This window comes from Salmo salar, chromosome 17, assembly GCF_965601325.2.
Source record: "Salmo salar chromosome 17, fSalSal1, whole genome shotgun sequence".
Lineage (NCBI taxonomy): Eukaryota > Metazoa > Chordata > Actinopteri > Salmoniformes > Salmonidae > Salmo > Salmo salar.
Genome location: NC_138307.1, coordinates 82,990,597 through 83,017,687, shown reverse-complemented (window position 1 = coordinate 83,017,687; position 27,091 = coordinate 82,990,597). Strand labels below are relative to the sequence as shown.

At 41.8% G+C, this 27,091-nt stretch overlaps 1 protein-coding gene across 1 annotated transcript; it reads left to right on the top strand.

Moving 5' to 3' along the window:
* Positions 1-22,291: 22,291 nt before the first annotated feature.
* LOC145861344 (interferon gamma 1-like) lies at positions 22,292-25,105 on the top strand. The gene is made up of 4 exons (XM_082963353.1): positions 22,292-22,646; positions 23,379-23,453; positions 24,373-24,567; positions 24,989-25,105. Exons 1-4 carry the CDS (start codon positions 22,494-22,496, stop codon positions 25,103-25,105), a joined length of 540 nt encoding a protein of 179 aa, XP_082819479.1. The 5' UTR covers positions 22,292-22,493.
* Positions 25,106-27,091: the final 1,986 nt, after the last annotated feature.

The following is a 27,091-nucleotide window of genomic DNA, read 5'->3' as shown; positions in this document are numbered from 1 at the left end:
ATGTTCTGTCTTCATCAAGTCACTACTAGGGAGGTTATGGATGTTCTGTCTTCATCAATTCACTACTAGGGAGGTTCTGGATGTTCTGTCTTCATCAAGTCACTACTAGGGAGGTTCTGGATGCTCTCATAGTTATTGATGTTAAAGAGTCCACTGGGCCAGACATGCTTGACCCGTGTATTCTACTGCTTGCTGGGCCAGACATGCATGACCCGTGTCTTCTACTGCTTGCTAGGCCAGACATGCTTGAGCCGTGTATTCTACTGCTTGCTGGGCCAGACATGCATGACCCGTGTCTTCTACGGCTTGCTGGGCCAGACATGCTTGACCCGTGTATTCTACTGCTTGCTGCACCTCATGTTGAAGTCAATATGCTGAAGGAGTTCAGTCTAATGTTCTTAACATAACCAAAGGAGTTCTCAATACAATCAATGCCCTTTACTGTTCACTATTCACATGAATAATGTTGGTTTGTCCCTGAATAATAACAACTGGGACCTACAGCTCAAGCAGCTAAGTTAGCTAGCTAGTTAACATGAGTCTATATCGAGGCTACAAATTAAACTTCAATCGTCTCAGGCCAGTGGCACAATATATGAATTCGTGGTTAGATCAGAATCGCCATCATAATCATTGTTCTGTACAGAGAATTAAGTCAAAACCACAAGTCCAAATCCCCATCTCCATCCATGGTTTAGGAAAGGGATGATTTAGCAAGCTAGCTACAGCAGGACATCAACACAAGCAGACCAAAGTCAGACACGTTTTGCTAGGACAAGCTAGCTACAGCAGGACATCAACACAAGCAGACCAAAGTCAGACACGTTTTGCTAGGACAAGCTAGCTACAGCAGGACATCACCACAAGCAGACCAGAGTCAGACACGTTTTGCTAGGACAACTGTTGAGTTCAGCTCAACACTGATTTACTAATTCTTTTATATCTTTTTTTTTATTAAGGGAGGCCATACGCTCGCTGGCATCAATCAATCAAACACTACGGCGGCAACATGTCATACTCCGTTTGACCAGACAGCATCAGATACATGGGCTACACATACTGAGACAGGGGGGCGCTGTTTCCCCTCGCTATGATGATTTCTTCGGTGAGATTTTGCCAATTTCGAATCGATGGAAAAATGATGAAAACACAGAGAGACGAAAGAGATTATGATTTAAAATGTTTTTATATATATTTGGGTAAGCCTGGCTTCCCTTAACATCGATGAATACACACCACTGCTAATATGTTTATCTGTGTATCTGATAAACATGCTCCATTGAAGAGATTAGGAATGAAAGATAGAGCCAACCTGTGGGTCACTCCTGAACATGATGAGTTATTTCAGCTAAGGAACAAAGCTTGGTCTGAAGACAGACAGTCAGACTGGTAGCTCTACTGACTGGCTCACCTTCAGACAACTTAGAAACACATGTACTACTTCCACTAGAATGGCTAAATAGAGCTATTTATGTTTATGACTCTCCTTTACTTTTTTAAGTGTTCTACTCTGCTCGCCATCACCTCGCTTAACCAGGTGTGCGTTTCTTTAGCCTCCAGATTAAAAAAGTCTCCAGTCATGTAAAATGACATAGAATTGTATGAAATGCGTTGATAAAAGGCCTTTTCCCGGATCCTAGGCTACTAAAAATGTTCCCCATGTGTAGAACTTCAGTAAGTGCCTCTACTCTTCTGCTCTTTGTCACTACGCAACTACGACGATATGCATGATGCTTTATTTTAGAGGAGATTTTTATTTCTCTTGCATTCCGCTACCTCAGAACTCCCCAGGTCACCCCCCCTCTCGTTCTCACTTTTTGTTACGGCCATTGGCGAAAATCTGATATCAACTTTGGAGGGGACAATTACATGAAATTTTCTCAAGAGCAATTCCTGAGGGGGACACCAAAAGTAGTGCTGTAACACATAGCCTACATTGTAAGATGGTAAATGTATATTGAGGAACCAAAGAAATAAGGTGTTTGCCGTACTCCTAACTACCGGTACCCAAAACTACACAACTACTCACAACAGCAATACCATTGCCTTTAACAAATCTTAGTTCAGTCACCAGTTTAAGTTGAGAGTGGGGGTATCCATGGCATTTTCCAATTATGTTCCTATTTTACAAGTCAAAAAAATGGAGAACCTTTCATAATGTTGCCAAACAAAGACTCAACAAACTTACCTGAGACTCCCTGTCTCTGCATATCTGTCCCCAACTCTGCTGTCTGTGTGCCATCTGTTGCCTGCTCTGCCTAATGACATCATTGTGAAACATTTCCATTAGAATTTCATTTCTTTCTTATGAACATTTTATCAACTAGTCTTTGAGATATTAGGGTACTAGAGTTCTTACTATGCGTTTTGGTGTTTTGAAAAGTACTCTGATGTCCGTCTTTTATTTTTCTGCCATTTTTCTACCTGGCTGGCTGGCTGGCTACACACACAGTGTGTAGGTTATTTACAGTAGGAGATGGGCTTCTATCATCTTCAATCATTCTATTTGGGCTTCGATCTAAAAGGTAGCTAGCAAATGTGAACCGGATTAAAATGACAAGAGTTGACAGCTGTGTGAGTTCACCATTTACACAACATATGCTGCTACCTTTTGTAATTTTAATAGTTTGTTTCATATTGGCTGGCTTCCAACAATAGCTGAATTTGCAAAGATAGCGAGCACCAATTCAGTTTCAGTGGTGTATGCTATAATCTTTGCTACCCGGGTTAAATAAAGGTGAAATAAAATAAATAAATAAAAGTTCACTTGCGACAATTTAGCTTTTGCAACGAGACCATTAAATATATTTAAGACAATGGTAGAAGAGAGTGTAGTTCTGTTCAGGTTGGACTTCAGTTTATCGCTAACCTTATCACAGGGACTTTGAAGCACTAACTTACATCATCTGCATGCTGATTCCATCTTTGACGACGCCACATAAATGGAATAGGTACTAGCTAGTTTAATAGTTAATATTTGCGCGCTAGCTCTGCATATTCAGCTAGTGTGTGTGCGCGATTGACTGGATTAACCTCACGTCAGTTACGTAGCAAGCTAAGGAACTGGCAGTGGATCAAACCATTGTGAGGCAATGGGTGGGGGGGTCGCAATATTTTGAAAATTAAAAACGCGCTATTAAGTGTCTATAATCAGCTCAATTGCTTTCATTGCGTATTATTAATATTATTTAAATTACATAGTTATGTTTCAGTGATATATTGGGGGGGGACAAATCATATTTTCCCAGGATGGGGGGGTCGTGTCCCCCCCGTCCCCCCCGGGACTTCCGCCCCTGGTTACGGCACCTCCCGATTTACACATTAACCACTGGACAAATCCAATCACTTATGAACCCAATGAGAAACAGCCGTTTGTGACGTGTAAACCAATCCATTCCATCCATCACTGCATCTTGTGATTTAATAGGTAATCAGCAATGTCTTGAACTAGGCACCCTATGTCCTTATAGCACAAAGTAGTGCACTCAAAGTAGTGCATTCAAAGTAGTGGTCAATGTAGTGCACTCAAAGTAGTGGTCAAAGTAGTGCACTCAAAGTAGTGCACTCAAAATAGTGCACTCAAAGTAGTGGTCAAAGTAGTGCACTCAAAGTAGTGGTCAAAGTAGTGCACTCAAAGTAGTGCACTCAAAATAGTGCACTCAAAGTAGTGGTCAAAGTAGTGCACTCAAAGTAGTGGTCAAAGAAGTGCACTCTGTAGGGAGTAAGGTGCCATTTGGAACGTCTCCTGTGAGAAAGTAGTGCTCAGATTTCAGCCTTGTGAATCTACTGGTATTAAACCATGTGAAACTAAAAGCTGATAGACTCATTATTAATATACTGGTATTCAACCATGTGAAACTAAAAGCTGATAGACTCATTATTAATATACTGGTATTCAACCATGTGAAACTAAAAGCTGATAGACTCATTATTAATATACTGGTATTCAACCATGTGAAACTAAAAGCTGATAGACTCATTATTAATATACTGGTATTCAACCATGTGAAACTAAAAGCTGATAGACTCATTATTAATATACTGGTATTCAACCATGTGAAACTAAAAGCTGATAGACTCATTATTAATATACTGGTATTCAACCATGTGAAACTAAAAGCTGATAGACTCATTATTAATATACTGGTATTCAACCATGTAAACTAAAAGCTGATAGACTCATTATTAAATACTGGTATTCAACCATGTCAAACTAAAAGCTGATAGACTCATTATTAATATACTGGTATTCAACCATGTGAAACTAAAAGCTGATAGACTCATTATTAATATACTGGTATTCAACCATGTGAAACTAAAAGCTGATAGACTCATTATTAATATACTGGTATTCAACCATGTGAAACTAAAAGCTGATAGACTCATTATTAATATACTGGTATTCAACCATGTGAAACTAAAAGCTGATAGACTCATTATTAATATACTGGTATTCAACCATGTGAAACTAAAAGCTGATAGACTCATTATTAATATACTGGTATTCAACCATGTGAAACTAAAAGCTGATAGACTCATTATTAATATACTGGTATTCAACCATGTGAAACTAAAAGCTGATAGACTCATTATTAATATACTGGTATTCAACCATGTGAAACTAAAAGCTGATAGACTCATTATTAATCTACTGGTATTCAACCATGTGAAACTAAAAGCTGATAGACTCATTATTAATATACTGGTATTCAACCATGTGAAACTAAAAGCTGATAGACTCATTATTAATCTACTGGTATTAAACCATGTGAAACTAAAAGCTGATAGACTCATTATTAATATACTGGTATTCAACCATGTGAAACTAAAAGCTGATAGACTCATTATTAATATACTGGTATTCAACCATGTGAAACTAAAAAGTGTCTCATTTGTTTGTATTTACTCCCCCTAGTGTTATTATTCTATACCTCACATCTGATTTGAGATGTGGAGGGAGAGAAAGAAAGAGAGAGGAAGAGAAAGAGAGAGAGAGAGACAGAGAGTGTGTGTGAGAGAGAGACAGAGAGTGTGAGGGAGAGAGAGCGAGAGAGAGACAGAGAGAGAAAGAGAGACAGAGAAAGGGACAAAGAGAGGGACAGAAACAAAGAGAGAGGGACAGAGAGAGAGACTGAGAGAGAGACTGGGAGAGAGAGCGAGAGAGAGAGTGAGAGTGAGAGAGTGAGAGAGAGTGAGAGAGAGTGAGAGAAAGAGTGAGAGATAGAGAGTGAGTGAGGGAGAGAGAGGGAGTGAGGGAGAGAGAGGTAGAGAAAGCGAAACAGAGAAAGAGGGACAGAGAGAGAGTGAGTGAGAGAGAGATAGAGAGAGAGATTGATTGATATAGAGAGAATGAGAGAGAGAGAGGTGGAGAGTAAGAGAGAGAGAGAAAGAGAGTGAGGGTGAGAGAGAGCGAGAGAGATAGAGAGTAGATAGATAGAGAGAGCGCTATAGAGGGAGGGAGAGAGATAGAGGGAGAGGAGGGAGAGAGTGAGAGAGAGAGAGGAGGGAGAGAGTGAGAGAGAGTGAGAGTAAGAGAGAGAGAGAAAGAGAGTGAGGGTGAGAGAGGGAGAGAGAGGGAGAGAGAGATAGAAAGTAGATAGATAGATAGAGAGAGAGCGCTATAGAGGGAGGGAGAGAGGGAGAGAGAGAGGAGGGAGAGAGTGAGAGAGAGAGAGAAAGAGAGAGAGATGACAAAATAAGACCAGATTAAAGAAGAACAGTAGATGACTTTGTGTTGCTGTATGAAATATAGAAGCCATTTCCACCACATACAGTAATAGATACGTAAGTCATGTCATGGAGCCATTCTATACATTATCCTACATAGTAATCTGCAGCTCTCCTCTGAGGAGACAGCACATGCTTAGTTAATAGTTACTGTATGAAATGGCTTAGAAAAGGAGTGCTGCTGAGGACCTGAGCTCCTCCATCCCACTCACTACCATCTGCCTGTGTGGCTCAGCTTGACTTCCTGGAAGGGGTCGGCCTCTGACACGACCATACCGATCTCAGACCACAAAACAACCCATTTTTCTCAGACCACAACCCTTGTTTAGGTGGGCTGCCTGAGATCAACTAGCATGCTTCTGCTACTGTTCTGGTGCACACGGCATGCAGGACACGGCAGGCCTTGCACTGTGGTCCCAGGGGCCAATACTGTTAAACATGCTGCACACTGACAGTTCTTGACTGGACTGTTAATAACACCCTGGGTAAGAACCATTGATGTGGAACTGAGTGTTACTGGCTGTCAACCACAGGTGACAACACTTTAGGTCAAATGAAAGGTGCTGTGACTTACTGTACATGATGGGATAAACTAACTATCTATTTAGTCACTTGTCACCTCACCAATCCTTTACTTTCCTCTAAGACGACCTCTGAACTGAGCATCTACTGGACTCACTCAGTAAGTCCTGAATCTACTGGACTCACTCAGTAACTCCTGAATCTACTGGACTCACTCAGTAACTCCTGAATCTACTGGACTCACTCAGTAACTCCTGTATCTACTGGACTCACTCAGTAACTCCTGAATCTACTGGACTCACTCAGTAACTCCTGAATCTACTGGACTCATTCAGTAACTCCTGAATCTACTGGACTCACTCAGTAACTCCTGAATCTACTGGACTCACTCAGTAACTCCTGAATCTACTGGACTCACTCAGTAACTCCTGAATCTACTGAACTCATTCAGTAACTCCTGCATCTACTGGACTCATTCAGTAACTCCTGAATCTACTGGACTCACTCAGTAACTCCTGAATCTACTGGACTCACTCAGTAACTCTACTGACAGGACAATATCATACCTACAGGACTGTACTGACAGGACAATATCATACCTACAGGACTGTACTGACAGGACAATATCATACCTACAGGACTGTACTGACAGGACAATATCATACCTACAGGACTGTACTGACAGGACAATATCATACCTACAGGACTGTACTGACAGGACAATATCATACCTACAGGACTGTACTGACAGGACAATAAACAAACTACATGCACAGCTGAAGCCTGGTATCCTGGTATCCTGCCACTGGTATCCTGCCACTGTTATCCTGCCACTGGTATCCTGCCACTGGTATCCTGGTATCCTGGTATCCTGCCACTGTTATCCTGCCACTGGTATCCTGCCACTGGTATCCTGCCACTGGTATCCTGGTATCCTGGTATCCTGCCACTGTTATCCTGCCACTGGTATCCTGCCACTGGTATCCTGCCACTGGTATCCTGCCACTGGTATCCTGCCACTGGTATCCTGCCTGCACTATCTGAGCATCATTCTGTTAGACTCAGTCAGACAGCAGCAAACCACAAACTGCTTTATGGAAATACTCTCCACCAACACGCATGCCACTATGTCAGCCTCAGAGCCAATCGGAAACATTTCTCCTTCTCTCAGAACTGACTGACTGACTGGAGGAAACAGTTCTCCTTCTATAATCAGTGACTGAATGACTGGAAGAAAGGCCCTACGTGGGTATCAGTTACATCAGCAGTACGATGACAAGTAATCCACTTTGTGGTTGGACAGAAATAACTTTTATCTCTCTCTGTCAAATGATCATTTATCACTTGGTAAAGAGTTTATCAAATCCATCCCAATAAACATTTTGACAAACCATTTTGGATAACAACATTGATTGATACCATTAATAAAGTATTGCCATTCCATTGTTTTCTATTATTCTATGATACAAATATTGTATTTCATTTATTCTATAAGATAAAGATAAAATAACAAAGATAAGATAACATAAGATAACATAGGATAAAGATAAGATAACATAAAGATAACATAGGATAAAGATAAGATAACATAAAGATAAGACAAATATGAAGATAAGATAACATAAAGATAAGATAACATAAGACAACATAAAGATAAGACAACATAAAGATAAGATAACATAAGACAAAGCTGAAGATAAGATAACATAAAGATAAGACAACATAAAGATAAGATAACATAAGACAAAGCTGAAGATAAGATAACATAAAGATAAGATAACATAAAGATAAGATAACATAAGACAAAGCTGAAGATAAGATTACATAAAGATAAGACAACATAAAGATAAGATAACATAAGATAAAGCTGAAGATAAGATAACATAAAGATAAGACAAATATGAAGATAAGATTACATAAAGATAAGATAACATAAGACAAATATGAAGATAAGATAACATAAAGATAAGATAACATAAGACAACATAAAGATAAGATAACATAAGACAACATAAAGATAAGATAACATAAAGATAATACAACATAAAGATAAGATAACATAAAGATAAAGCTGAAGATAAGATAACATAAAGATAAGACAAATATGAAGATAAGATAAGATAAGACAAAGCTGAAGATAAGATTACATAAAGATAAGATAACATAAGACAACATAAAGATAAGATAACATAAAGATAAGATAACATAAAGATAAGATAAGATAAGACAAAGCTGAAGATAAGATAACATTAAGATAACATAAAGATAAGATAACATAAGACAAAGCTGAAGATAAGATAACATAAAGATAAGACAACATAAAGATAAGATAACATAAGACAAAGCTGAAGATAAGATAACATAAACATAAGATAACATAAGATAAAGGTGAAGATAAGATTACATAACATGACATAAAGAAAAGATAAGATGACATGACATAAAGAATAGATTAGATAAAGATAAGATAAGATTACATAACATGACATAAAGATAAGATGACATGACATAAAGAATAGATTAGATAAACATAAGATAACATGACATAACATAAAGAATAGATTAGATTAGATAAAGATAAGAGATATACTTTCATTTTGGTAGAAATAGCTGAGTGCTACACATCATCATACTTCCTGTGGGGAATTCAGGAAGTGTAGCAGCCACAGTGAAACTTTTACCTTGGTAAGACAATGAACTGTGGTTTGGAAATAACTTTGCTGCTACACACCTTCAATTTCTAGTAATGCTTACAGCACGAAAACTCAGACTCTCGATGCATCCCAAATCTCACCATGTTCACTATATAGTTCACTACTTTTGACCAGGGCCCATAGGGTAGTGCATTATGTAGGGAATAGGGTGCCATTTGACCAGGGCCCATAGGGTAGTGCACTATGTAGGGAATAGGGTGCCATTTGACCAGGGCCCATAGGGTAGTGCACTATGTAGGGAATAGGGTGCCATTTGACCAGGGCCCATAGGGTAGTGCACTATGTAGGGAATAGGGAGGCATTTGGGATGTATTATTGTTGATGCAAATGTGCAATTTTTACAAGAACAACTCTCCTATATATCACACCAACTCAGCCCAGGTTTACTCCTATATATCACACCAACTCAGCCCAGGTTTACTCCTATATATCACACCAACTCAGCCCAGGTTTACTCCTATATATCACACCAACTCAGCCCAGGTTTACTCCTATATATCACACCAACTCAGCCCAGGTTACCTCCTATATATCACACCAACTCAGCCCAGGTTTACTCCTATATATCACACCAACTCAGCCCAGGTTTACTCCTATATATCACACCAACTCAGCCCAGGTTAACTCCTATATATCACACCAACTCAGCCCAGGTTTACTCCTATATATCACACCAACTCAGCCCAGGTTACCTCCTATATATCACACCAACTCAGCCCATGTTACCTCCTATATATCACACCAACTCAGCCCAGGTTTACTCCTATATATCACACCAACTCAGCCCAGGTTACCTCCTATATATCACACCAACTCAGCCCAGGTTTACTCCTATATATCACACCAACTCAGCCCAGGTTTACTCCTATATATCACACCATCTCAGCCCAGGTTACCTCCTATATATCACACCATCTCAGCCCAGGTTACCTCCTATATATCACACCATCTCAGCCCAGGTTACCTCCTATATATCACACCATCTCAGCCCAGGTTACCTCCTATATATCACACCAACTCAGCCCATGTTACCTCCTATATATCACACCATCTCAGCCCAGGTTACCTCCTATATATCACACCAACTCAGCCCAGGTTACCTCCTATATATCACACCATCTCAGCCCAGGTTACCTCCTATATATCACACCAACTCAGCCCAGGTTTACTCCTATATATCACACCAACTCAGCCCAGGTTACCTCCTATATATCACACCAACTCAGCCCAGGTTTACTCCTATATATCACACCAACTCAGCCCAGGTTACCTCCTATATATCACACCAACTCAGCCCAGGTTTACTCCTATATATCACACCAACTCAGCCCAGGTTACCTCCTATATATCACACCAACTCAGCCCAGGTTACCTCCTATATATCACACCATCTCAGCCCAGGTTACCTCCTATATATCACACCAACTCAGCACAGGTTACCTCCTATATATCACAACAACTCAGCCCAGGTTTACTCCTATATATCACACCAACTCAGCCCAGGTTACCTCCTATATATCACACCAACTCAGCACAGGTTACCTCCTATATATCACACCAACTCATATGTATTTTTCCAATGCAGTTCCTCTCTACACGTCATCCATAAGGCCACTGTGACCTCACAACATATAGAGTTTCTGTACAAATAGATCAATAAAGGTAGGATTGTATTGTATTGCAGATGTATTGGTCCTGAAAACGTTGTTAAGGCTGTTGTCAAAGTTATTTGAGGTAAAAGAGATGAGGCTGTTGAACAAGTGGATAAGTTCCAAATGGAACTCTATTCCCTTTTTAGTGCACTAATTTCATAGTCCATAGGGTAGTGCACTACTTTAGACCAGGGCCCATAGGGTAGTGCACTACTTTAGACCAGGTCCCATAGGGTAGTGCACTACTTTAGACCAGGCCCCAAAGGGTAGTGCACTACTTTAGACCAGGGCCCATAGGGTAGTGCACAACTTTAGACCAGGGCCCATTGGGTAGTGCACTACTTTAGACCAGGACCCATAGGGTAGTGCACAACTTTAGACCAGGGCCCATTGGGTAGTGCACTACTTTAGACCAGGACCCATAGGGTAGTGCACTACTTTAGACCAGGACCCATAGGGTAGTTCACTACTTTAGACCAGGGCCCATTGGGTAGTGCACTACTTTAGACCAGGACCCATAGGGTAGTGCACTATATAAGGATTAGGGTGCAGGCTTTGAGTGAAAGCAGTGTGTGTACTGAGCGGAATAGTGAGCGGGGGAGAAAAGTGTCTTTCTGTGCATCATGGTTGGAACCACAACTGGTTCCTAATATTTCCTACTCCACATCATCATAACTATCTAAAAGACTAACCACAGCTGGTTATTAGTAGTGCCTTCTCCATGTCATCAGCATTATCTATAGGACTAACCACAGCTGGTTATTAGTAGTGCCTTCTCCATGTCATCAGCATTATCTATAGGACTAACCACAGCTGGTTATTAGTAGTGCCTTCTCCATGTCATCAGCATTATCTATAGGACTAACCACAGCTGGTTATTAGTAGTGCCTTCTCCATGTCATCAGCATTATCTATAGGACTAACCACAGCTGGTTATTAGTAGTGCCTTCTCCATGTCATCAGCATTATCTATAGGACTAACCACAGCTGTTATTAGTAGTGCCTTCTCCATGTCATCAGCATTATCTATAGGACTAACCACAGCTGGTTATTAGTAGTGCCTTCTCCATGTCATCAGCATTATCTATAGGATTAACCACAGCTGGTTATTAGTAGTGCCTTCTCCATGTCATCAGCATTATCTATAGGACTAACCACAGCTGGTTATTAGTAGTGCCTTCTCCATGTCATCAGCATTATCTATAGGATTAACCACAGCTGGTTATTAGTAGTGCCTTCTCCATGTCATCAGCATTATCTATAGGACTAACCACAGCTGGTTATTAGTAGTGCCTTCTCCATGTCATCAGCATTATCTATAGGACTAACCACAGCTGGTTATTAGTAGTGCCTTCTCCATGTCATCAGCATTATCTATAGGACTAACCACAGCTGGTTATTAGTAGTGCCTTCTCCATGTCATCAGCATTATCTATAGGACTAACCACAGCTGGTTATTAGTAGTGCCTTCTCCATGTCATCAGCATTATCTATAGGACTAACCACAGCTGGTTATTAGTAGTGCCTTCTCCATGTCATCAGCATTATCTATAGGACTAACCACAGCTGGTTATTAGTAGTGCCTTCTCCATGTCATCAGCATTATCTATAGGACTAACCACAGCTGGTTATTAGTAGTGCCTTCTCCATGTCATCAGCATTATCTATAGGACTAACCACAGCTGGTTATTAGTAGTGCCTTCTCCATGTCATCAGCATTAATGTGTCTTCTGCAGTTAACCCAACCCCTCTGAATCAGAGAGGGGGGCTGCTTTAATCGACATCCAAGGCACCTGGGGAACAGTGGCTTAACTGCCGTGTTCAGGGAGGAATATTTAAACAACAACGTTTTTTGTCAGCTTGGAGATTCTATCCAGCAACCTTTCAGTTGCTGGTCCAACGCCTCTACCCTCTACCCCCCATAGGATTAACCACAGCTGGTTACTAGTAGTTCCTACTCCACATCATCAGCATTATCTATAGGATTAACCACAGCTGGTTACTAGTAGTTCCTACTCCACATCATCAGCATTATCTATAGGATTAACCACAGCTGGTTACTAGTAGTTCCTACTCCACATCATCAGCATTATCTATAGGATTAACCACAGCTGGTTACTAGTAGTTCCTACTCCACATCATCAGCATTATCTATAGGATTAACCACAGCTGGTTACTAGTAGTTCCTACTCCACATCATCAGCATTATCTATAGGATTAACCACAGCTGGTTACTAGTAGTTCCTACTCCACATCATCAGCATTATCTATAGGATTAACCACAGCTGGTTACTAGTAGTTCCTACTCCATGTCATCAGCATTATCTATAGGATTAACCACAGCTGGTTACTAGTAGTTCCTACTCCACATTATCAGCATTATCTATAGGATTAACCACAGCTGGTTACTAGTAGTTCCTACTCCACATCATCAGCATTATCTATAGGATTAACCACAGCTGGTTACTAGTAGTGCCTTCTCCACATCATCAGCATTATCTATAGGACTAACCACAGCTGGTTATTAGTAGTGCCTTCTCCATATCAGCAGCATTATCTATAGGATTAACCACAGCTGGTTACTAGTAGTTCCTACTCCATGTCATCAACATTATCTACAGGATTAACCACAGCTGGTTACTAGTAGTTCCTACTCAACGTCATCAGCATTATCTATAGGATTAACCACAGCTGGTTACTAGTAGTTCCTACTCCACATCATCAGCATTATCTATAGGATTAACCACAGCTGGTTACTAGTAGTTCCTACTCCACATCTTCAGCATTATCTATAGGATTAACCACAGCTGGTGACTAGTAGTTCCTACTCCACATCATCAGCATTATCTATAGGATTAACCACAGCTGGTTAGAAGTAGTTCCTACTCCACATCAGCAGCATTATCTATAGGATTAACCACAGCTGGTTACTAGTAGTTCCTACTCCACATCATCAGCATTATCTATAGGATTAACCACAGCTGGTCACTAGTAGTTCCTACTCCACATTATCAGCATTATCTATAGGATTAACCACAGCTGGTTACTAGTAGTTCCTACTCCACATCATCAGCATTATCTATAGGATTAACCACAGCTGGTTACTAGTAGTTCCTACTCCACATCATCAGCATTATCTATAGGATTAACCACAGCTGGTTACTAGTAGTTCCTACTCAACGTCATCAGCATTATCTATAGGATTAACCACAGCTGGTTACTAGTAGTTCCTACTCCACATCATCAGCATTATCTATAGGATTAACCACAGCTGGTTACTAGTAGTTCCTACTCCACATCATCAGCATTATCTATCGGATTAACCACAGCTGGTCACTAGCAGTTCCTACTCCACATTATCAGCATTATCTATAGGATTAACCACAGCTGGTTACTAGTAGTTCCTACTCCACATCATCAGCATTATCTATAGGATTAACCACAGCTGGTTACTAGTAGTTCCTACTCAACGTCATCAGCATTATCTATAGGATTAACCACAGCTGGTTACTAGTAGTTCCTACTCCACATCATCAGCATTATCTATAGGATTAACCACAGCTGGTTACTAGTAGTTCCTACTCCACATCATCAGCATTATCTATAGGATTAACCACAGCTGGTTACTAGTAGTTCCTATTCCACATCATCAGCATTATCTATAGGACTAACCACAGCTGGTTACTAGTAGTTCCTACTCCATGTCATCAGCATTATCTATAGGATTAACCACAACTGGTTACTATTCTATGATAAAAATATTGTATTTCATTTTATTCTATAAGGTAAAGATAAAATAACAATGATAAAATAACATGAAGATGAGATAACATGAAGATAAGACAAAGATAACATAACATGACGTGACATAAAGATGAGATAACATGAAGATGAGATAACATAGGATAAGATAACATGAAGATGAGATAACATAGGATAAGATAACATGAAGATGAGATAACATGAAGATGAGATAACATGCAGATAAAATAACATGAAGATGAGATAACATAGGATAAGATAACATGAAGATGAGATAACATAGGATAAGATAACATGAAGATAAAATAACATGAAGATGAGTTAACATAGGATAAGATAACATGAAGATGAGATAACATTGGATAAGATAACATGAAGATAAGATAATATGAAGATAAGACAAAGCTAACAAAATATGACGTGACATAAAGATGAGATAACTTCACATGACAAGACATGACATAAAGATAAGATAACATGACATAGCATACAGATACGATTAGATAAAGTTAAGAGATAAATGTCCATTTTGGTAGAAATAGCTGAGTGCTGCACAACACCTAACTTCCTGTGGGGAATTCAGAAATTCTAGCAGCCACAGAGACACTTTTACCTTGGTAAGACAATGAACTGTGGTTTGGAAATAACTTTGCTGCTAGACACCTTCAATTTCTAGTAATGCTTACAGCACGAAAACTCAGACTCTCGCTGTATCCCAAATCTCACCATGTTCACTATATAGTTCACTACTTTTGGCCAAGGCCCATAGCATAGTGCACTATGTAGGGAATAGGTTGCCTTTTGGGACGCCATATTGGTGATGTAAATTTGCAATTTTTACAAGAACTCTCCTACAGTGAGGGAAAAAAGTATTTGATTCCCTGCTGATTTTGTACGTTTGCCCACTGACAAAGAAATGATCAGTCTATAATTTTAATGGTAGGTTTATTTGAACAGTGAGAGACAGAATACAAAAACAAATCCAGAAAAACGCATGTCAAAAATGTTATAAATTGATTTGCATTTTAATGAGGGAAATAAGTATTTGACCCCCTCTCAATCAGAAAGATTTCTGGCTCCCAGGTGTCTTTTATACAGGTAACGAGCTGAGATTAGGAGCACACTCTTAAAGGGAGTGCTCCTAATCTCAGCTTGTTACCTGTATAAAAGACACCTGTCCACACAAGCAATCAATCAATTAGATTCCAAACTCTCCACCATGGCCAAGACCAAAGAGCTCTCCAAGGATGTCAGGGACAAGATTGTAGACCTACACAAGGCTGGAATGGGCTACAAGACCATCGCCAAGCAGCTTGGTGAGAAGGTGACAACAGTTGGTGCGATTATTCGCAAATGGAAGAAACACCAAAGAACTGTCAATCTCCCTCGGCCTGGGGCTCCATGCAAGATCTCACCTCGTGGAGTTGCAATGATCATGAGAACGGTGAGGAATCAGTCCAGAACTACGCGGGAGGATCTTGTCAATAATCTCAAGGCAGCTGGGACCATAGTCACCAAGAAAACAATTGGTAACACTACGCCGTGAAGGACTGAAATCCTGCAGCGCCCGCAAGGTCCCCCTGCTCAAGAAAGCACATATACATGCCCATCTGAAGTTTGCCAATGAATATTTGAATGATTCAGAGGACAACTGGGTGAAAGTGTTGTGGTCAGATGAGACCAAAATGGAGCTCTTTGGCATCAACTCAACTCGCCGTGTTTGGAGGAGGAGGAATGCTGCCTATGACCCCAAGAACACCATCCCCACCGTCAAACATGGAGGTGGAAACATTATGCTTTGGAGGTGTTTTTCTGCTAAGGGGACAGGACAACTTCACTGCATCAAAGGGACAATAGACGGGGCCATGTACCGTCAAATCTTGGGTGAGAACCTCCTTCCCTCGCCAGGGCATTGAAAATGGGTCGTGGATGGGTATTCCAGCATGACAATGACCCAAAACACACGGCCAAGGCAACAAAGGAGTGGCTGAAGAAGAAGCACATTAAGGTCCTGGAGTGGCCTAGCCAGTCTCCAGACCTTAATCCCATAGAAAATCTGTGGAGGGAGCTGAAGGTTCGAGTTGCCAAACGTCAGACTCGAAACCTTAATGACTTGGAGAATATCTGCAAAGAGGACTGGGACAAAATCCCCCTGAGATGTGTGCACACCTGGTGGCCAACTACAAGAAACTTCTGACCTCTGTGATTGCCAACAAGGGTTTTGCCACCAAGTACTAAGTCATGTTTTGCAGAGGGGTCAAACACTTATTTCCCTCATTAAAATGCAAATCAATTTATAACATTTATGACATGCATTTTTCTGGACTTTTTGTTGTTATTTTGTCTCTCACTGTTCAAATAAACCTACCATTAAAATGATAGACTGATCATTTCTTTGTCAGTGGGCAAACTTACAAAATCAGCTGGGGATCAAATACTTTTTCCCCCTCACTGCATATATCCCACCAACTCAGCTCAGGTTACCTCCTATATATCACACCAACTCAGCCCAGGTTACCTCCTATATATCACAACAACTCAGCCCAGGTTACCTCCTATATATCACACCAACCCCAGGTTGACTCATATATATTTTTGGTCATTTAGCAGACACTCTTAACCTACAGTAGTGAATACATACATTTTGTTATATTCCCATACTGGTCTCCCATGGGAATCAATCCCACAACCCTGGCTTTGTAAGCACCATGCTCTACCAACTGAGCCACACAGGACACTTGATAAGGAACAGGCCACTTCATATTCTCTTGTATTCCAAGCCCTTCATCATGCACTTTGTTTCACTTTGGCCAATGTAGTTCCTCTCTACACGTCATCCATAAGGCCACTGTGACCTCACAACATATAGAGTTTCTGTACAAATAGATCAATAAAGGGAGGATTGTATTGTATTGCAGATGTATTGGTCCTGAAAACGTTGTTAAGGCTGTTGTCAAAGTTATTTGAGGTAAAAGTGCTAGTAAAAGCACCCTATAGCTGAGTGTCTTTCTGTGCATCATGGTTGGAACCACAGCTGGTTACTAGTAGCTCCTACTCCACGTCATCAGCATTATCTATAGGATTAACCACAACTGGTTACTAGTAGTTCCTACTCCACATCATCAGCATTATCTATAGGATTAACCACAGCTGGTTACTAGTATTTCCTACTCCACATCATCAGCATTATCTATAGGATTAACCACAGCTGGTCACTAGTAGTTCCTACTCCACGTCAGCAGCATTATCTATAGGATTAACCACAGCTGGTTACTAGTAGTTCCTACTCCACATCATCAGCATTATCTATAGGATTAACCACAGCTGGTTACTAGTAGGTCCTACTCCACATCATCAGCATGATAATGATGGGTAGTGGAGGTGGTAGGTAATTAGACATGTCTCTGGGTAGTGGAGGTGGTAGGTATTTAGACATGTCTCTGGGTAGTGGAGGTGGTAGGTAATTAGACATGTCTCTGGGTAGTGGAGGTGGTAGGTATTTAGACATGTCTCTGGGTAGTGGAGGTGGTAGGTATTTAGACATGTCTCTGGGTAGTGGAGGTGGTAGGTATTTAGACATGTCTCTGGGTAGTGGAGGTGGTAGGTAATTAGACATGTCTCTGGGTAATGGAGGTGGTAGGTATTTAGACATGTCTCTGGGTAGTGGAGGTGGTAGGTAATTAGACATGTCTCTGGGTAGTGGAGGTGGTAGGTATTTAGACATGTCTCTGGGTAGTGGAGGTGGTAGGTATTTAGAAATGTCTCTGGTGGTTGAGCCACAGCTGGTTACTGTTAGTGCTCACGTTCCATGATTGTCTATCTATTCTACAGGGTTACAAAATATGGTTACCATATACAGTACATTTCCCATATAACATATACACAGTGCTGTAAAGTACTTAAGTAGAAATAATTTAAAGTACTACTTAACTTCAGGATCAGTGTCCCCCCGTGGACGGTTGAGCTAACGTAGGCTAATGCGATTAGCATGTTGTTGTGCGTAACCAGATCATTTCCCAGGACATAGATATATTGACAGAAAGCTTAAATTCTTGTTAATCTAACTGCACTGTCCAATTTACAGTAGCTATTACAGTGAAGTAATGGCATGCTATTGTTTGAGGAGAGTGCACAGTTTTGAAGTTATTAATAAACCAATTAGGCACATTTGGGCAGTCTTGATACAACAGATATGCAATGGTTCATTGGATCAGTCTAAAACTTTGCAAATACACTGCTGCCATCTAGTTGCCATAATCTAAATTGTGACTGGGTTGGAATAATACATTATGGCCTTTCTCTTGCATTTCAAAGATGATGGTACAACAACAAAAAATAGTTTTTTTCTTTGTATTATATTTTACCAGATCTAATGTGTTGTATTTGCCAACATTCCTCTCACATTTTCACAAACTTCAAAGTGTTTCCTTTCAAACGGTATCAAGAATATGCATATCCTTGCTTCAAGTCCTGAGCTACAGGCAGTTAGATTTGAGTAATTTTAGGTCGAAATTGATAAAAAAGTTGTTTTCATGCGTATCTGTACTTTACTATTTATATTTTTGATAACGTTTACCTTTAATTCACTACGTTCCTAAAGAAAATAATGTACTTTTTACTCTATACGTTTTTGTCATATCATTTTGAATGCTTAGCAGGACAGGAAAATGGTCCCATTCACGTACTTATCAAGAGAACATCCCTGGTCATCACTACTGAGGTATGACAATTGGGCACTTTTTCCACCAATGTATATACAGGATAACATACAGTACTGTACATTACATTATATAACATAGATCACATCAGTACATTACATTATATAACATAGATAACATACAGTACATTACATTATATAACATATATAACATAATGTCAGAGCATTTATCATTTTTAATAAAACGTCATTTCTTTTCCATTTTTTCCATTTCAGTCATCTATCAGACGCTCTTATCCAGAGAGACTTACATCATTGCATTCATATTAAGATAGCTAGGTGACAAAACAACCTATCACAATCGTAGCAAGTAGATTTTCCCTCAACAAAGTAGCCAGTGGTAGCAGGAAAAGACAAGGGCATTAGCTGAGAAGACAGATTGGCATACTCCTAATCACCAGCCTCTGACAACAGTATCTACACTCTTAGAAAAAAGGCTTCCAAAAGGGTTCTTCGGTTCTTTTCAACCCTTTGAGATCCATGTAGAACCCTTTATACAGAGGGTTCTACATGGAACTCAAAATGGTTCTACCTGCGACCAAAAACTGTTTTTCGAAAGGTTTCTCCATGAGGACAGCCGAAACACCCTTTTAGGTTCTAGATACCTGTCACCTTCTGACCATAGAAAGCTTTTATTTTCTATGGTAGAGTAGGTCAGAGCGTGACAGGGGGTTTTGTCTAGTTTATTTATTTCTATGTTGGTTCTAGTTTATTTTTTCTATGTTGGGGCTTTGTCTAGTTTCTGTATTTCTATGTGGGGTTCTAGTTTCTGTATTTCGATGTTTATTTGGGGGGATGATCTCCAATTAGAGGCAGCTGGTCATCGTTGTCTCTAATTGGGGATCATATTTAAGTTGTTGGTTTTCCCACTAGGTTTTGTGGGAGATTATTTTGAGTAAGTGTATGTTGCACCTCTTCGTCACGGTTTGTTGTTTTGTTCATTAGTTTATTTGTATGTCTTGCATAGTTTCACAGTTACAATAAAACACAGTAAAATGTGGAATGATACACACGCTGCGCTTTGGTCTCCATCATACGACAAACGTTACAGAATCTCCCACCACCAACGGACCAAGCAGCGTGGTCAGGAGGACTGGACCTGGGAGGAAATCCTGGATGGGGCAGGACCCTGGACAAGGCCCGGGGAGTATCGCCGTCCAAAGGAGGAGATTGAAGCAGCGAGAGCAGAACGCTGATATTACGAGGCGTTATACCATCAAGGCAAGCAGGCGGAGACAGCGAGAGAGGAACGGCGACAACACGAAGAACTAGCATGGCAACGACGGAAGCCCGAAAGGCAGCTCCCCCCAAAATGTTTTTTTGGGGGGGGACACGGGGAGTTTGGTGGAGTCAGGTTTGGGACCTGAGCCAACTCCTCGTGCTTACTGTGGAGAGCTGAGGGGTGAACCAGAGCCAGTCAGGGAGACAAGTGAGGAACTCGACGCAAGATTCCGGAGAGAGGTGTTGGCATTGAGAGCGCTGCAGAGCGGGCGTGCTGAGGAGCGTGACACCAGTCCGGTGTCATATGCACCAGTTTCACGCATCTGGCCTTCAGTGCACCTCCTGAGTCTGGTATGTCTTGTGTCTCCTCCACGCACTCGCTTGAGGGAGCGTGTGACCTGTCAGGCACCATGTTTTGCGGTGATATGCACGGTGTCTCCAGTGCGCATTCACAGCCCAGTGTGTCCTGTGCCAGCGCCCCGCACTTGCCGGGCTAAAGTGAGCATCCAGCCAGGACGGATTGTGCCAGCCCTACGCTTCAGACCTCCAGTGCGCCTCCACAGCCCAGTACGCCCTGTGCCTGCTCCTCATACTCGCCCTGAAGTGCCTGTCACCAGTCTGGCACCACCTGTGCCAGCCCCACGCATCAGGCCTCCAGTGCACCTGCCCAGTCCGGGGTGTCCTGTTCCTGCTCCCAGCACTCACCCTGAGGTGCGTGTTACCAGTCTGGCACCACCTGTGCCAACCCCACGCATCAGGCCTCCAGTGCACATTCCCAGTCCAGAGCTTCCGGCGACAGTTGCCAGTCCAGAGCTTCCGGCGACAGTTCCCAGTCCAGAGCGTCCGGCGACAGTTCCCAGTCCAGAGCTTCCGGCGACAGTTCCCAGTCCGGAGCCTCCTGAGGCGGCGGCCCACAGTCCGGAGCCTCCAGCGATATTCTGCAGTCCAGAGCCTCCGGCGATGATCCGCAGTCCGGTGACACGAAAGCGGAGGGATCAGCTGGCAGAGCGGGGGCTATGCCCCGAACCGGAGCCACCTCTTATGCTGGGGGATAAGCAGGATGAGAGGGTTCTTTGTCCTGCACCAGAACCGCCTCCGATGCAGGAGAATCCGCGGGATGAGAATGTTCTTTGTCCTGCACCAGAGCCGCCACCAACATTAGACACCCACCCTAACCCTTTTTTTGTTTAGGGTTTTGTGTTCAGGGTCCGCACTTTGGGGGGGGGGGGGGGGGGGTACTGTCACGTTCTGACCATAGAAAGCTTTTATTTTCTATGGTAGAGTAGGTCAGGGCGTGACAGGGGGTTTTGTCTACTTTATTTATTTCTATGTTGGTTCTAGTTTCTTTTTTCTATCTTGGGGGTTTGTCTAGTTTCTGTATTTCTATGTGGGTTTCTAGTTTCTGTATTTCTATGTTGTTTTTTGGGGGGATGATCTCCAATTAGAGGCAGCTGGTCATCGTTGTCTCTAATTGGGGATCATATTTAAGTTGTTGGTTTTCCCACTAGGTTTTGTGGGAGATTATTTTGAGTAAGTATATGTTGCACCTCTTCGTCACGGTTTGTTGTTGTGTTCATTAGTTTATTTGTATGTCTTGCATAGTTTCACAGTGACAATAAAATGTGGAAAGTTACACACGCTGTGCATTGGTCTCCATCATATGACAAACGTGACAATACCAACCTCTTTTTCTTCACGTCACTCACCAAACTGACTCACCCCGCTCCCCCACCCCCATAGTGGCCCTTCCAAAAAATCCCTCGAAAATGACCTGATCTGAGGTAGCTGGGGGGGTACTGAGGAAGAGTCACCCATTTAGGAGCAGAACACCTCTGATTTAAAGGAAACCTACCGAGAAGAGGAACCCACAAACCCCAAAACCTCCGTAACCTCTAACCATCATCGCTGTCTCCAGCAGACTCTGCTGCTGCACAGCTCTCTGTCTCACATATAAATAAACCCCAGAGAGACACCAGGCCACCATTACTGACTCACATTGACACTCCATCTACAGACGGGTACAGTCAACATAGACTCCACAGTTTAACTCTAAAAGGACTCCTTGAAAGACTTCTCAAAGACTTCGAAAGGCTTCTCAAGGGCATATTTTGATATATTTTACGAGGCTTTTGTTCTGTGGATTGAAAGAACGTGAGCCACTGTAACCAGGATAATAATATGAATTCAGCCCTGGATCTTGTTGTGGTAGTATGGTTGGGATTCTGCTCTGTTGTGGTTCTGGGACGCCCCCACCACTCTGGCTCTGGCCATGGGCCCAGCTTCGTGTCCAGAATCATAGAGGAGGACATCGAAACCCTGCAAGGCCCTTTGGTGAGTTACAATAGAAAGCCTTAAACCTGTTTAAACTGATTTCTCTGGTCCGTGGTCATGGATGTGTCCCAAATAGCACCTTATTCAGTTTATAGCACACTACTTTGGTCATATACCACAAACACCCGAGGTGCCTTCTTGCTATTATAAATAGTTTACCGATGTAAATTAGAACCATAAATAAGTCATTTTTTGTGATGTAGGGTCTGATATACCACATCTTTCAGCCAATCAGCATTCAGGGCTCGACCCACCCGGTTGATAATATGTTATAATGCCTAATGCATGTCGTACTATGACAGTCCTGTCCTGTACTACTGAGAGGTTCCCTTCTCCTGGCCTTCATCAGATGACAAACAACAAACTTACAGTCAATTTACAGACGTCTTGGGATTTTATCACTTCTTTATCTGGGTCTCAAAGTTTCATGCAAATGTTCAAAGCCCCCCAAGGGTTAGATGTGGGCTATGATGTTTACAGTTACAGTAGCCTAGTTCCCACCATCAGAGAGAACCATAGACTACAGTGAGGTCGCCCCCTAGGGGGAGGAGAGGGAAAGGTGGCCTGAGTTACATCATTTGATTATGATGGCGAAAGCAGTAAATTAAAGGGATGTATTTTCCAACTTCATGATGTACACATTTTAAAAAAGGCAAGAACTATATGATAAATTGTTCTTAAAACTCTGCTTGAGTCTGTGTACTAAATGACAAATGTACTCATTTTATTCAGGATCTGCTGGACACCAACTTGGTCAGCCAACCTGTCTTCCTAGAGCTCATGAGAGAGCTTGATGGCAAGTTTGAGGTAAATATCTCATATTCATTTCAGTTTTTCAACAAATGTTACTGAACTCAAAAAGTTCTGTACATAGTTGAATTTTTCAGTTTTAAAGCCAACATGATTTGTATATTCAACCTGCTGGCCCTGCTATTATAGATTCCACCTGCTGGCCCTGCTGCTGTATATTCAACCTGTTGGCCCTGCTATTATAGATTCAACCTGCTGGCCTTGCTATTATAGATTCAACATGCTGGCCCTGCTGCTGTATATTCTACATGCTGGCCCTGCTATTATAGATTCAACCTGCTGGCCCTGCTGTTGTAGATTCAACCTGATGGCTCTGTCAACCTCCTGGCCCTGCTGTTGTAGATTCAAACTGATGGCCCTGCTGTTGTAGATTCAACCTGCTGGCCTGCTATTTTAGATTCAAACTGCTGCCACTGCTATTGTAGATTCAAACTGCTGGCCCTGCTATTGTAGATTCAACCTCCTGGCCCTGCTATTGTAGATTCAACCTCCTGGCCCTGCTGTTGTAGATTCAAACTGATGGCCCTGCTGTTGTAGATTCAACCTGCTGGCCTGCTATTTTAGATTCAAACTGCTGCCACTGCTATTGTAGATTCAAACTGCTGGCCCTGCTATTGTAGATTCAACCTCCTGGCCCTGCCATTGTAGATTCAACCTGCTGGCCCTGCTATTGTAGATTCAACCTGCTGGCCCTGTCAACCTGCTGTCACATGTACTGAGGACGAACTCATTGTTAATGGTGTGCCTTTTTTCTCTCTTTCTCTCTCTCTCTCTTTCTCTCTCTCTCTGTCTCTCTCTCTTTCTCTCTCTCTGTCTGTCTCTCTTTCTCTCTCTCTATTCATCTCTCTCTCTGTCTTTCTCTCTCTCTCTCTCTCCCTCTCGCTCCTCTCCCCTTTTGTGGTCTTCTCTCCATTAGAAGCATGAACAGTGGCTGCTCCTGAATGCCACTCTGGACGTGTACCTAAACATCTTCTCCAACATGCTGAAGGAGAACTATCCAGAGGAAGTCAAGCAGGGCCTCAGCAGACTCCGTGGGAAGGTGGAGGATCTGAAGAGGAGCTACTACCAGGACAGACTGAAGATGAAGATACAGGCTCTGGCAGACATTAAGGTCAAAAGACTAAACTAAGATATTCACTTATTCTGTTTGCATCCCAAATGGCATCCTATTCCCTATATAGTGCACTACTTTTAACCAGAGCCCTATAGACAGTGCACTATATCGGGAATATGGTACCATATGGTACCAAAAAAATGAATTGTGTGTGAGAGAAAGAGAGAGTGAGAGAGAGATTGAGAGAAAGTGTGTGAGAGAGAGAGCGAGAGAGAGAGAGAGAGAGAGAGAGAGAGAGAGAGAGAGAGAGAGAGAGAGAGAGAGAGAGAGAGAGAGAGAGAGTAAATGTGTGCTTGTGTGTCTCATAGTTTTTAAAAAGTCCATTGTTGTCTGAATGCCGTCTTCCAAGTGTGGACACTCCACTGGTCAGGTCAAGATGATGACGTCTCTCTAAATGTATGTTGTGACTTCTGTTTAGACCAATGATGCTGTTGTCCAGAGGAAGGCTGTGAACGAGTTCAAAGAGGTCTACCAGAGAGCTTCCCAGCTGGGGACCTGTCTCCATCAGAGAGCCGAGATTGAAACACAGAGCTGATACCAGACAGAACCACCAACTGACTGATTGAAGACAGAGGGGACTACAGACTGTAATACATTAGGAAAGTGTGATGTCATTTCACTGCCGGTATCCACTTCAAGCGCAAAACCTGCAGAAATAAAAACGCAACCGAACACCTTCATAAAAGGGGTAACAGTCACTTTCCCAACGTTTACTTAACAACTGCCTCACAGCTTCCTCACCTACTGGTCACCACGCTTGTTCACGGTGCTATTTATTTAACTTAAACATAACTTAACATATTTATTATAAATTTAAGTGCAATGACATAATGTTAGTATTTATAGTAGTGAATATTTATCAACTTTGTATGAAGGGAATTTCCATTGGTCCTTATAACAGTGGTAATGTGGTACTATTTGATTTGATATCATAGTTCACAATCAATGGATCATATGTACTGTATTTATATCCTGGAAATAAATTCACCTTGAAAATATATCCTGTTACATGTCTTGAGTCTGGTTTTTAAAAATGTGTTTTTTATCCATTTTCCAATTAGGATTCTATGTTACTGAAGTGCTGTTCTTTCTTAATTCTCTTCGTCTTAATTAGTTATTTTCTATTTCTTGGTCATTTTAATAATGGATGTAGAAAGCATCCAGTTTATTTCCTGATGTGAATTAAATTATGCTGAGTCACATTATTTCAGATTGTGGTTCTGGAGCTGTAAAGGTCAGACCATTCATTTGATTGTGTCCTGAGATGAGTGTGTTGTAGGAACCTTTAACTCAGATCCCACATTTCCGTGTTGTCACCTGACGTGTATTGGGGTTGCGCGGCTGGTCTACACAGAAACCCCAACTTGTCGTCCTTTCTGAGGTGACAGAGTGACACCATCAATACTAGAGATGAACCATTTCTCTCTCATGGAAACTGACTAGTATCTGTTGAGTTCCAGTGTAAAGTTGACACATTCACCCACAAATGCCATTGATGAGATGGATATACCACTGAGTCATGCTGCCTTGGCTTCTCTGGGTTGTATTTATATGTGGGAGTGTCCTTCAACAGAGTGCAGCTCTGAAGACGACAGTTGGAGGTTACAGGGGTCAACATGGACTTATGATTGTAGAAGAGGATGATTAAAAAATACTACATTCATTACAATTTGTGTGAAAGTGATACAACTGAAAAAGCCTGGGTGTCACTAGAAACTAGCAACTAGCCTGAATAAGCAAAAGTGGTTCCTTGTTAAATCAAACCACATTCTTTCAATATCAATATTTGTTTGAAAGTGATGCCACTGTCCCACCTTTGAAAACGCCTGGGTGTCAATGAAAGATAGCATCAGCATCTATCTGTACTAGCATTAGCAACCAGCAACTATCGTCTACTGTAGCAACACAGAAGTCAACAGACAGGGCTCTGTTCTCTAGCAACACAGAAGTCAACAGACAGGGCTCTGTCCTCTAGCAACACAGAAGTCAACAGACAGGGCTCTGTCCTCTAGCAACACAGAAGTCAACAGACAGGGCTCTGTCCTCTAGCAACACAGAAGTCAACAGACAGGGCTCTGTTCTCTAGCAACACAGAAGTCAACAGACAGGGCTCTGTCCTCTAGCAACACAGAAGTCAACAGACAGGGCTCTGTCCTCTAGCAACACAGAAGTCAACAGACAGGGCTCTGTCCTCTAGCAACACAGAAGTCAACAGACAGGGCTCTGTCCTCTAGCAACACAGAAGTCAACAGACATGCATACCAACCTGAACTTTATTGCATCACCAAAGAACTTCCCCAGAATGTGTCAAAACTACCTGTTTCCTAGGGATTCCAACCCAAGACCCCATGCTCTGCTGCAAAAAGAAAGGTGTTAATGAGTGGCCGTGTGTTGGTGTGTGATTTAAAGGAAACTTCGCTCAGTCAGAGAACCCACAACCTCACACCTCTATCGTTTCTGCCTCTGCCTCAACTATATAAATACTTGTCTGTCTTAGCCTCAGCATCAGTCAGACAGACAC